Raw genomic sequence first — 13001 nt, 5'->3', positions numbered from 1 at the left:
TGAAAGCTGAAACTGGAACAATCACTCATGAAAACTATATTACTAGGCCAGAACAGATAGTCTGTTTATAGGTGACTTGAAAGCTGAAACTGGAACAATCACTCATGAAAACTATATTACTAGGCCAGAAACATCTGTTCTGGCCTCTTAATGTTCCACGGACCAGATGTGGATCTTTATATATGTACCCTAATTACCTTATGAGCGTGATTATGACTTTACGGTCGAGGGTCGACCATCATTCCATCAAGGGTAGGATGCCAAAAAAGTACATCGGATCGGCCCGTAACAGGTTAGGTAAGATCAGATCGGACCTAGAGATTTGCCCCTTGCTGCAAGGGGCGCTCGCGCTAACATCAAATGCCAGATGTATATTGCTTCCGAGTCAGTTAAGGTTGCATTCTTTTAAGATAATCTAATGCATCGAAGCAATCCGTAAATTGAATTTGCATGATATCGAAAAATTTCAAATTAATTAATGAAATGAAATAAAGAGTCAAGTGTTGTAAAAGTATAATGGAGAATTGGAGATGAAGCCTTTTTGAAATGTTGTGAACAAACAAACTGTTCATTATTGATTTTATTGTTGGCGAAAAGGAAAAAGGGAATATCCTTTTTAGAGAAGTTAATGGGCTACCAACATAAGCTTCTTTGGGCTCCGTTTATTGGACCTTAAATACTTGTATTATGGCCCATCTATGGGATGAAGTGCGAAAATCAGGGCCGTCTATTATGATCATACGTCTCGAAATTGTTGTATCAGTTTAGGGTTTTGTGGGTCTCATTTCTTATATGTAGCGCTGTGCGTTTCTTTGCTGCTTTGCGGCAGTCTATTGCTCCTCGTCCGTCTTCCTCGACTCTCTTACATTTATGATTCCTGCTCGTTCTTGGTTTATTTTTATTATCTTTGATTATTTCGATGAAATGAAAGTTGCAATGAGGAAAGAAATATCAGCTTCAATGATAATATTGATTTGTGATTAAATTAAATCGCTACGTTCTTTCTGAGCCTCCTTTATTTATATTTGGCATCAATAGTTTTATCGCTGGGTTTCTATCTCATTCTCAGAGGAGCATTTGATTCCAATATTAATGTATTTATTGCTAAAAGATGTTTTTGTTTTTTTATTTCAGTATGTAGACATCCATTTTCATTATATTTTGTATGCTGTGATTAAAGAACAGTTTACTTTGCATTCTCTGTTTTTAGCACGAAACAGTAGACTGGATACTGGTTCGGTTAAAATACTGCTGCTAGGACTGAAAGAGTATTTTTCCTTTTGCAACTTTTAACAAAAGCAATAGTTTTCTAGTTTGGAATAAATGGCAATTCGATTTTGCTGAATGTTAGCCATATTTGCTTAAAATTTTTAATCTTCGGTGTATGGTGTTGTTTTCTGTGACAACCTTGCTTGCTTTTTCAAGAGAATTTATTATTGTATTTAACGCCTAAATGAATTATGCCAATCACATTTCAAACTGGACAACATCACAAACACCCAATTTGAAAAACTAACAATAGATAGAAAACCAACTTCTAGTTCTTATTCCTAGTGCTTGATGATAGAAAACCAACTTCCTAGTTCCGAAACAAATAATTGAAACATGAATCAAGCACACAATTACTTGCATCCAAGCACTGAAATATCTTTTTTTTCAAAAAAAAAAAAAACTGGTAGAACCTAGCAGAAGTCCAGAACCAGAGGCAAGCACTGAAATATCAAAGAGAAATATTATCATTGAACTTCAATTCAACAAATCAATACCTATGGTACGTGGCAAAGTTTATTGTTGGCAGTGGGCCCGTATAGCAGCACGCCAGCAGAGTACATAGCCTGGAGTCCATGTGACATATTTCGTACTCCGTTGAACTCTATTGGAGCACTAATTGAGCCGTTACGGTAGATCGGCAGCTTACAGAAGCTGAATGGTGACCAGCCCAGATAAGCCCGGCATTTCTTTGGAGAGAATTTTACTACATTAGGCCATGTCAAGTAAAAGAAACCCTTTTTGCCAGTTGTGATGGCCATCGACACCGGATTCCTGGTGGAGTAGTAGCATGTCACCCGAACAATGGCGCCTGATGAAGAAAATGTGATTCACAAAGATTGAAATAAATATATAGCTGAACCATTGTTACCAGAATGTGGCATGGACTGGGTATCATTTGAGATCTCATTTTGCATTTCATGTCATAATATTAAACTAAAAGCATATAATAATTTCAAAATATCAGTAGGAATCGGAAGCAAACCAGTGATTGGAGATGCATCCATACTGCTATTGTAGTCTCGAAACTTGCACGACTTGCAGAAAACGACACCGATAATAGCTACATTGGTATAATTGGTGGACCCACCTTTCAGGGGATGGGTGGTTGTTTCTTCAGAGAGAATTAGACAGGAAAAGAGAGATAAGATTGAGATTAAACCTAGAAGAACTGAATTAAGTGAGGCCATGCTTAGAATGAGAAAATGGTGTGTCAATTTAGGGATTTACTAATTTGGGCCATTTATTGGGGTCTAGGAGGCGTAAATTTGGGTTTTGCATGGATGGTTTATTCAATTCAATTGATAGATCCTAGATATTGGAATAAGGTTTAGAGTAGAAAACAAGAAAGAAAAATTTAAAGGTGACAACTTGCGACTTGTTCCTTCAATTTTTGAAATAATTAAACGATTAGCACTAGGGCACTGTATGGTGGAAAAATTTACAGTATGTCATGCTTTATCAATACATGTTTCGTAATTTTAATGCAAACTGCCTAATCCTAGTTATTGTTATTGCTTATAAAAAATCAAGTACTAGCCAGTGAATGTTTCCACTTTATTTGAGATTGCAAAAATAAGTGTATGATGTGGGATTATAAACATTTTTTTTTTTTTGAAAATCTTTTCAAAGACCGCAAAGTTGTGAGTAGGACTCGAACTTCCAACTTTGGGTAACAACAAGCTTGAATTGAACTTTTTTTTCCTAACTGAAGTCGTGAGTAGAATTATAAACAACAAGCTTGAATTGGACTCAAGTCACTGACAAATGTCTCTTATACACGAACAAAGTCGCTCCCGCTATTTATTACTTTGTTAAATAAATGTTTTAGAGTTAGGATAATCCATATTATAGAGATGGGTTACGGTGTTTTGGAAAGTAAATATATTGTTTTAGTTCTCACTCATATTTTGCGATTTCAAAGTTCAAACAATCAATTCGAAAGATTAAACATGATCTCCATATTAAAATGTGCTTCAAGACCAAATTTTACATTTTTTTAAGAAACTTTTACTATTTTTATTTAGAATTTTTGAAATCACTATTTTCAGAAAATTATGGATCATAAAAAACAGCGACTTTAAATTTTTTTTAAGAAAATAGTAAAACATTTTCAAAAAATTTAAAATTTGGTCTCCAAACACATTTTAATATGGACATCATGTTAAATAATTCTGATTGACTTTTTGAATTTTAAAATATGGAAAATATGGATGTGCAAAGTAAATATGGGTTTTACTTTCCAAAACACTGTTGTCCATCTCTATAGTTTCATTTTCGAAGTCCAATAGTTGATCTGAACCTGCAAAGAACCATATATATAACTAATTCTATGAGATGGACATTTTAAAAAAAATTTCATCTTTCTATTTCTTTAAAAAGCATTTAATAATTTTCCAAATATAAAAAATCTTGGAAACTATTAGTGCTATAACAATATTCGAAACTTAAATATTTATAAAACCATGTCCTCTGTATTATGATCGGAATAACGGGTCGAGACCGAGGGATTGTGTGGAAATAAATCTGCTATGATTCTAAATCCAACCTTTCATTTGTTTTGAGATTCGTGCATGAAAACAATATCTATGGAGATTCGTATAACTCAAAAAATAAATGGTTGGATTTAGAATCGCAGGACCCTACAATCCTTCAGGATCGTAGCAGATTTATTTCCTGGATTGTGTCGAGGTAATAAAAAGTAACATCTCTATATATATGTCAACGCAGATCCGCTCCATTGGGTTCTAGATCGAAGAATCAAAGTCAACTCTCTCAAAAAATAATTATGTGAAGTTTATTCTTGAAGTACAGGTTCTATATTAAAAAAGAAAGATAGATTGGTAGTGGTACAACATTGTGTTAACAATTAATAAAGATTCTAAAGTACATTGTCTAGTGGTTAACATATTAAATCGTGGACGAGGCAACTGTTCAGTTGTCGACATAAATAAGCCACTAAAAATATCTTACAACAGAGTAGAACTAGGGTGCTCTTAAGCTCACCAAAGTTTTGGTGAGCTTAACTCTAAAACTCATCAAATCGATTTTAAATGACAAATCCGAACCGTTGAAATCCGCCTACCTTACGTGTGATGCATCTACATGTGAAATTTTTAAACATTCGAATTAATTTACTATAAAGTCAAGCGGTCAAAATTAGAAGGTTAATAAATTAATTTTAGTGCATTCATTTTTTGAACATTTTTGACCGCTTGACTTTATACTAAATTAATTCGAATATTTAAAAATTTCACATGCAGATGCATCACACGTAAGGTTGACGGGTTTTAACGGTTCAGATTCGTCATTTGAAATTGATTTGATGAGTTTTAGAGTTAAGCTCACCAAAACTTTGGTAAGCTTAAGAGCACCCTAGTTCTACTCCTTACAACAATATGAACAGTTCATGTCTATTATAAAATGGGACAAAACAAATTAAATTAAAAAAAAAAAAAAAAATACACTTTGTCACGTTGTTGTGGTAATTCTACTAAGTTTCTTGCTATTTGTTTCTCATTTAAAAGAAGCTCTCACATGCATTAATTGATCCCTTCAAGCTATATCGATATATGCACTTAAATTGGCAGAAGACCTGATCTGAGAAAAGGACTTTCTAGCGAATTTTAACAACGACCAGGTTTTCTCATTATTATTCTCTATGTTGTTGTTTCTTCCATTATTTCAAAACTCGATTAATTGTTCTACAATTTCTTGCCATGATCTCACTCAAATTTTCTCTTATTGAGTTGGAACCAATTTCATGCCTTTGCTTTTCTCTTTACAGTTCTTGCTGAGTTAGAACCAATATCATGCCCTTGATGTTTGTATTAGGATGTATTAAAAAAAAGTTTATATTAGGCACTTTTGATGAGACTTAATGTTTATATTGTTACAACAAACAACATATATTTAAATTTCTCGTCTAATTCGTTCCCAAATTCCATCTTTCTACTAAAATTATTTTTGCAATGTATCTTTTAAGGATCAAAGAAAGAGCTAATCAGGTAACACCTCAGTTATTAACAAAGACGAAACGATACAAATTCATGAATTCCAATGCCACCAAATTTGGATGTCTTTAAAATTTCCGGGCCTGTACACTTGAGCTCCATAAATTGGTGAGTACACTTAATAAGCAATTTGTTTTCCATTGATAGTGTGTTTTTGCATATCACACCCAATTAACCATCTAAAAATCTATTCATAATTTGCTTCTAGGTGGTTGTTGCTTAATTTTGAATGAATTAATTTTTTTGACTATATATCTTGTTTCTTCCCTGGAAAATAAACTAGCCTTAAACAGTTTCTTCTACATATCCTACTGTCAATGTTTAAACATATATCATAGATGAAAAGGGGGACTTACATGCAACTTCTTTTTCAGAAGCTTCGAATGGACTTAATTCTGTTTTTGGCCCCTTTTTTGTTATGTCTTGCCATGGATGGTGTTTACTTTTAAGGGATAGAAGTTGGAAATACCAGGATATTTTTTTCATGTCAGTTGTAATTTGATAACTGGTTCTATAGTACATGACTAATTGTTTACTTTTAGGTTACATGTGCAACAATGGTAGCTAGAAGGCCGAGATAGTGATGGTTGTTTTACTGCAAAAATGTGCAAACTCTAAAATTTTGGTTACTACATAGATATATGGTAGTGATGTCTGTTTTACTGCAAAGATCATGTTTATTCATACTCCTCTACCAAAATAGGAAATCAAAAATGAAAATTATTACAAAAACCGCTGAATTGCTGAAGGGTTCAGTGTGCAAAAAAAAGGAAAAGGGTTAATAAAGAGAGAGATAAAACACAAAATGCTTTTAGCAAGGATGGTTGGAGGGATTTTGAAATTTAAGCTTTACTTGCTTTTGGCAAATGTTGGTGATCAAACATAAAAGAAATATGTTCATTCTTGTACATTAATAATGACATCTTTCACTTAATGTACTTTTCTAACACAAAATCCGACGATCTCAAGAAATCTTAACTCATTGATAAATTAAACAGGAGTTGTCCACATGATCAGAGAGTAGTTGCTGCATCTCTAGTGCAAGCCACATGCATCCTAGAGAAAGACAGAGAGAACAAACGTGACGGACCTGAAGTGCTTGCGCCGGCTTGGTGGCAGCCTTTTCATTTTGATTGCATAGAGGTGCTCAAAGATAACCATGATTCCTCAGTTTTTGGATGCATTTATGAGTTCAAGCCGCCTTTTTCTCCGCACCCCTCTGCACCAAGATTCGTTGTCACCTTGAGAGGCACATTGCCCGATCTAAGACATGGTTTTCGAGATGGTTTGCTAGACTTACGTGTGATCTTTGGTGGCATCAATAAGACCATGCGTTTCGAGGCTGCTCTAGATGCTGTTCAAAAACTCATATTGAATTTTAATACTGTAGAAATTTGGCTCGCTGGCCACTCTCTAGGCGCTTCAATAGCTACTGTTACCGGGAAGTACATCGCCAAGACAGATATTCACCTCAAGACATTCCTTTTCAACCCGCCTTTCGCCTCAATCCCTCTTGATTGGTTCTCAAGCCTTGACAATAAGTTAAAGGAGCATCTGCACATTTTTAAGGCCATTTTCAAGGGGGGAGTCTCACTTCTTATGCAAAACCAACGCAAGAAATCACACGAGGAATTTTCAAAGTTGGCAACATGGACACCATACCTATTTGTGAACCCACAGGACCCGATCTCGACATCATATATACCGTATTTCGAAGAACGCAAGAAACTTGATGGGAAGATAATAGGACGCATTGAGCAAGTGGCAACTCGTACCTCTTTGAGGGAAATTTGCAGTGATGTCTTTGGTCAGGGCTCAGAGATGCCGCATCTGCTTCCATCAGCAAGCTTAGCAGTGAACCTAAAAAAGTTCAATGACTTGTATGAGTCTCATGGGATTCATCAATGGTGGCAACCAGATATATCTTTGAAATTCTATAATTACCATTATCAGACTAAATAGTGTTGATATCTTTTATATCACCATTTTTGTAAGCCGATGAATCAGAAGCATATCGTTCTTTCTTTGTATATGTGTGTTTGTGTGTCTGTGTGTGTGTGCGTGCATGTGCGCACATGACTGGGAGTTATTGATATGAAAATTGTTCAGCAACAACTCTAGTTCATTCGTTGTTGGGTCAATAATATAAGACAATAAAATGATCTGTATTGAAAAACAATCCAACCCTAGCTAGTAGCTGGACACTGAGAGAACTCAATAATTATCGAAGAAACCAGAATGACTCACAAGACCTGAACTTGATCTAAATATTTAGGAAATTTTAGAATGAGTGCATTATTGTTTGGAATGTTTAAAGGTTCTTCCTAGGTTAAACCATTTCACCATATATATTATTTTGGCACATCTTAGATTATATTTTAATGAACATTAAACAAGCAGCATTTATCTCGAAAAAGAAAACAAAGCAATATGGGGATGAAAACAGAGCATATTTTGGTAATTCGTGTTTGTTTTATATGTCCGATCAAGTAGTCAAGAGGAGCCGAAAGTGGACCGAATAAGAGGAATGGTCCACAGTTGGGCTGCATTAATGCATTTCTGTTTTAAAAAAGAATGAGTCTCTGACAGGTTGGACCCACTTCTACAGCACATGCCTACAAACGACAGACGGTTGCTGAAACTGGGTCCCTACCAAGGGACAAAAACGAGAAAGGTATGAGCCGGGCTGGGGGACCTTAACTTGGGTTCGGAACGAACAAATCTAGATGTGAGGAGCTGGAGAAGAGAGAGTAGCAAGGGACCAATGAGTTAATGAGTGTCACAAGTCACAACTCATGCGATACTGTCTTTGATTTAGTAAAAGTGAGAGTAAAATGCTCGCAGAATATAAGCGAGATATCCTAATACTGATTATGTGATGCTGAATGAATCAAAATTTACTCAATTTTTTTCTTACTCCTCTAATTCGCACTTCCTCCATTACTGGTATTTAGTAATTTACTGGAACCAATATAAAATTCCTCTGAGATTTTTCAGAAATCACCTTGTAATCACCCTACCAAAGTGGTCACTTATGTCTGAAATGTAAATTAGCAGTCAATTGATCATTATTTATTTATTAATCAAACTGATGAAGAAAATGACAGTCAGTACCGCCCCATAGAATTTTGAATAATTATTTTAGTACCCGCGCTACAGTACCTGCATAGTACTCGTTCTACAGTATCCACACTTAGAAAAATAATGTATTATGGTCTCCACTAATTACATAGGAGTTTGACAGTATAATATTAGTGTCATTTCAGTCTATATAATACTAACTCTAAAACCTATCGAATCAACTTCAAACGGTGAATACAAACCGTTAATCAATCTACATCATTATGTAGGAGTCTAGCTAGTATAACATTAGTGTCATTTTAGTCTCAACTAATTATTATTCTAAAATTCCAGCAGCATCATTTCTCTATGGTCCCCACTAATTATATAGTTTTCCTTTTACAATCTCCGTGCTCATTCTTGCGTCAACTTTTTTCTAACAAAAATAGTTAACTTTATAGGAATAAATACTTCAATGCATAGATATAAATACTTTCAATACTTAGATATTTATACTTTCAGTGTCATATGTAAAAAATACTTAAATATGTAATTCGTAGTTATAAATACTTATACGATAAAATATTAATACTTTGATGCGTGACTTGTTACGATTATTCCTTTTCGAGTTTCTCAATCACCCCCGCATCAGTGTTCCTTTAACAAAAATAGTTTACCTCATATGTATAAATACTTCAATGTATAAGTATAAACACTTTCAATACTTAGATATTAATACTTTCAGTGTCATATGTAAAAAATACTTGTAAGTATAGGTATAAATACTTGTACGGCGAGGTATAAATACTTACGTGATGACGAGTTTAAAAGTACGTCATCATGGATCTCATTTGAAAAAAAAATTACGTAGGTATTAATAATATAGAAAAAAATTGTGGAGATTTTGCAGTCCCTGCAGAAAGTTATCTTTCTGCATTTAATTTTTGGTAGCCCCCCCCTGCGGGTACAGTAGTGCAAATACTATTATTTTCACGCTACAGTACCCGCACAATAAATAATTGTTCACCTCATAGCTATAAATACTTCCGTAAATAGGTAACTTTTGTATAGAGAAATGATATGTAGAGAAATTTTCATTGTTAAAATAATCTCCATCAAAAATATATATGCAGAGAAAATTCTTATATGAGACATTTAATCATTTTTTTTTCCGATTTTATTTCTTTACATATCATTCTTTTCTAAACTGTTTAATTATTGGTCTTGTTTGTGGAGAAAATTAGATATTAAATCATAATGCTATTTTTAGAACTTTTTTCATGTTATATTTAATCAGTTTTTTTTTTCATTTGATTTGATGTTGTTTCTTTTATTGTTATTTATTATTTGAATTTCTGTTTTTTTTTTTCATTTGCGTCTTTTATTTTAATTTAAATATTCTTTTATTTTGTGTGAATGTCAAACAAAAATGTATGTTCATATTTTATTCAATCTTATATTATGTCTCCATTGCAATGCATAGGCACGATATTAGTATATATATATAGATAGAGAGAGAGTACGGCTAATGTGCTTCCACTAGTATATCAACAATATGCTTCCAGCCTCTAAAATCTATTGAATCGGCTTCAAATGACAAATCTAAATTGCTCAAACCAATGTCCTTAACGAGAGCTTGGTTTCCATATAAAAAAAATTAAGTTTCAAATTTATTTACTATCAAGTCAAGCGGTCAAAAGAAGAAGGATTTTGTGCGCATTTTAATGCACTATTGCACTATTTTGGTCATTTTTTATCATTTGACTTGATAGTAAATAAATTCGAAAATTATTTTTTTTATATGAAAACGAAGCTCTCGTTAAGGAGATTAATTTGAATGATTCAAATTTCTCATTTGAAGTCGATTCGATAGATTTTGAAAGCCGGAAGCATAATGTTGATATACTAGAGGAAGCGTGTTAGCCGTACTCTCTCTCTCTCTCTCTCTCTATATATATATATATATATATACTAGTATCGTGCCCGTGCATTGCAACGGGAACATATTATAGGAAGAAAAAAATTATAAAAAAATATTGATACGTCCAAAGGGTATGGTAAAAAGCTTCAGTACAATTAGATGTACCTTTTAACCCTAAATACACTTTCGGTTTAGATTGCAAGTATACAATCCTACCGTGTAATATATTATCGGGTATCGATCCACAGAGAGTATGATAATACTTAGTTTAAACTTTAATAATTAATTTCAGAAAAAGGAAAAAAAGTAAAGTACAATAAAGTAAAAAATGGGGGGTTTATTCTAACAATTCCTAGTTTTGGGTTCAATACCCGAATAGAGAGTTTTAAACAATAAAACTTTATTTATTTAAAACAATAAAAGTAAATAGAGGAAATAAAGATTGATTTGCTTTCTAGTTTGAGAAGATCTATGGGCATTCGGTCTACAATCTCTTGCTAACTCTATCTATTCGGTATTTGTTTAAGTTCATGTATGATTTGATGAGGTTGCTAACCTAATATGTCATTAAGGGTCACTTTCGTGAACAATAACGTGTCTAAGTAATTCGGACTTCACAGTTAGGTCCTTCACCCTAGCTACCTAGACCATATGCTCTTGTTAGTCTCTCATCTCCTCAAATATTGATATTTCACGATTAAGTCCATCATACCAATATCCGATTCGATTTGAGATGTCCTAATTAGGGTTTGGCTTCACGGTTAGGTCCTTCACTAAGTTCCTAACCTTAATTTCTGTAGCTCCGGCTTAGATTACAAATTGGTTAGATCCTAATCCAAACCTAGGGTATTTGCATTCATAATTTGGTACTCTCCTCTCATCCTAACTTCTTTGGATCCTTTGCATAACAAAGAGATACCAAAGCGGGACTACTTCGATTTCAAGTACTAAACTATGTAATTAACACAAATGATAAATCACAGAAATTAACATCAAATCCCATAAAACAATCATAACAAAAATAAATAACCGAATAAGATACAATTAAACAAGTTCATGCATTGACCTAGACTCCTAGAGAGAGATCTACTCCCTCATGGAGAGATCCATTACAAAAAGTTGGCAAAGTAAGCAGAAATGAAATAAAGAAATGATTACACCCTTTATTGAATCAAGAACCTCTATCTTGCCGACTTCTTGCTCGAATCTCCTTCTTCTCCTTCTTAGAAAAGCTTTCCTTGGCTGTAGAATTTTACGCTAAGTGTGTATTTCCTTGGAAATGGATATGCACCAAGGGGTGAGAGAGAGATGAGAATGAATGATGTTTTTTTTTTAATGGGAATGAACCTCCTCTTTTATAGCCAAAGGCTATGCCCAATTAAGAGGCTAAGAAGTGGAGTTAGTGGGTGCTATATTTGGACTATTTTTCAGGATTGTCTTGTCCACATTTGGCTGTAAAAACGTGTCTTTGGTGCGCCAAAAATAGAAACCGTGTTGAAAACGTGTAATTTTGGCTGTTTGCGAGTTTAGTGCGTCCCAATGACTCCCAATTTCCTTTTTTAGTTTCTCATGTTATAGATCTTCTTCCTAGATTTTCAAAAAGTGGTCGTATGCCCAAAAAAGAGTTACGAGTCAAAAGTTATGGCTATTTTAAGTTCAGGCTCCAGTTATGCGTTCTGCTACAGTGCGTCCAGATTTCGTCCGCATCGATATCCGTGCGTCCAGATTTTGATGAATAGTTTATTATACCTTTCTAAAATTGGCGCGCATCCTCTAAGTACTTACACTAGTGGAAAATATGGAATCAGGATCGGTTATATACACATATCAGTAACGGAATCCAACCGATCCTGATGAAGGCGATACTGATACTATCAGGATCGGTTTTATATTTTTTAAAGAACCGTTCCAAATAGAAACTAATAGGATCGGTTTTTTCATAAAACCGATCTTAATAGTAGTTATCTAGATCAGTTTTTGAATAAAAACCGATCCAGATAGGAACTATTAAGATCAGTTTTTATATAAAAACCGTTCTTGATAATATTTTCGAATATTTTTTTTTATTAAAAATTTCATATCTATATCAGTTTTTGAATAAAAACCGATCCAGAAAGGAACTATTAAGATCAGTTTTTATATAAAAACCGTTCTTGATAATATTTTCGAATATTTTCTTTTATTAAAAATTTCATATCTAGATCAGTTTTTGAATAAAAACCGATCCAGATAGGAACTATTAAGATCAGTTTTTATATAAAAACCGTTCTTGATAATATTTTCGAATATTTTTTTTTATTAAAAATTTCATATCTAGATCAGTTTTTAAATAAAAACCGATCCAGATACGAACTATCAAGATCAGTTTTTATATAAAACCGATCCTGATACTTTTTTTTTGTTGGAATGAGGATCTGAAATCTGGATCGGTTTTTAAAAAAATAACCGATCATAATAGTAGTAATCTGGATCGGTTGTTTAAAATAACCGATCCTGATGTTTTATTGAAGCTAAAAAAAATATTTTTATTTATTTAACCAGCTTCCATATATATTTTGCTGGCCAGCATCCTAAATATATTTTTTTTGCACAGTAAGAAACAATAATCAAATATCATATACACATCATAAATTAAATATCATACACATCTTAAATTATTACAAAAAATTCATGTTCATACAAAGTTTTGTGAAGCATTACATATTATAACAAGAAATTTAAATCCAAAAAAAATTAAT

General features: G+C 33.3%; 1 protein-coding gene and 1 pseudogene across 1 annotated transcript; one reads left to right on the top strand and one right to left on the bottom strand.

Moving 5' to 3' along the window:
- Positions 1-1766: 1766 nt before the first annotated feature.
- On the bottom strand, positions 1767-2459 carry LOC144546776 (non-classical arabinogalactan protein 30-like). The gene is made up of 2 exons (XM_078295324.1): positions 2255-2459; positions 1767-2080 (listed from the first exon to the last, which is right to left on the bottom strand). The coding sequence occupies exons 1-2, from the start codon at positions 2457-2459 to the stop codon at positions 1767-1769; spliced, it is 519 nt and encodes a 172-aa protein (XP_078151450.1).
- Positions 2460-6102: 3643 nt separating this feature from the next.
- Positions 6103-7244, top strand: LOC144546775 (GDSL esterase/lipase At4g10955 pseudogene; annotated as a pseudogene).
- The last annotated feature ends 5757 nt before the right edge of the window (positions 7245-13001 follow it).

The sequence above is a fragment of the Carex rostrata genome, chromosome 30, assembly GCF_964058835.1.
Source record: "Carex rostrata chromosome 30, lpCarRost1.2, whole genome shotgun sequence".
Lineage (NCBI taxonomy): Eukaryota > Viridiplantae > Streptophyta > Magnoliopsida > Poales > Cyperaceae > Carex > Carex rostrata.
This window is presented reverse-complemented; position numbering and strand designations above follow the sequence as displayed.

Coding starts and splice junctions, on each gene's coding strand:
- LOC144546776 (XM_078295324.1), bottom strand. CDS start 2,459: ATGGCCTCACTTAATTCAGTTCTTCTAGGTTTAATCTCAATCTTATCT. Junction 2,081..2,254: donor GGATGCATCTCCAATCACTG/GTTTGCTTCCGA, acceptor TTTCTTCATCAG/GCGCCATTGTTCGGGTGACA.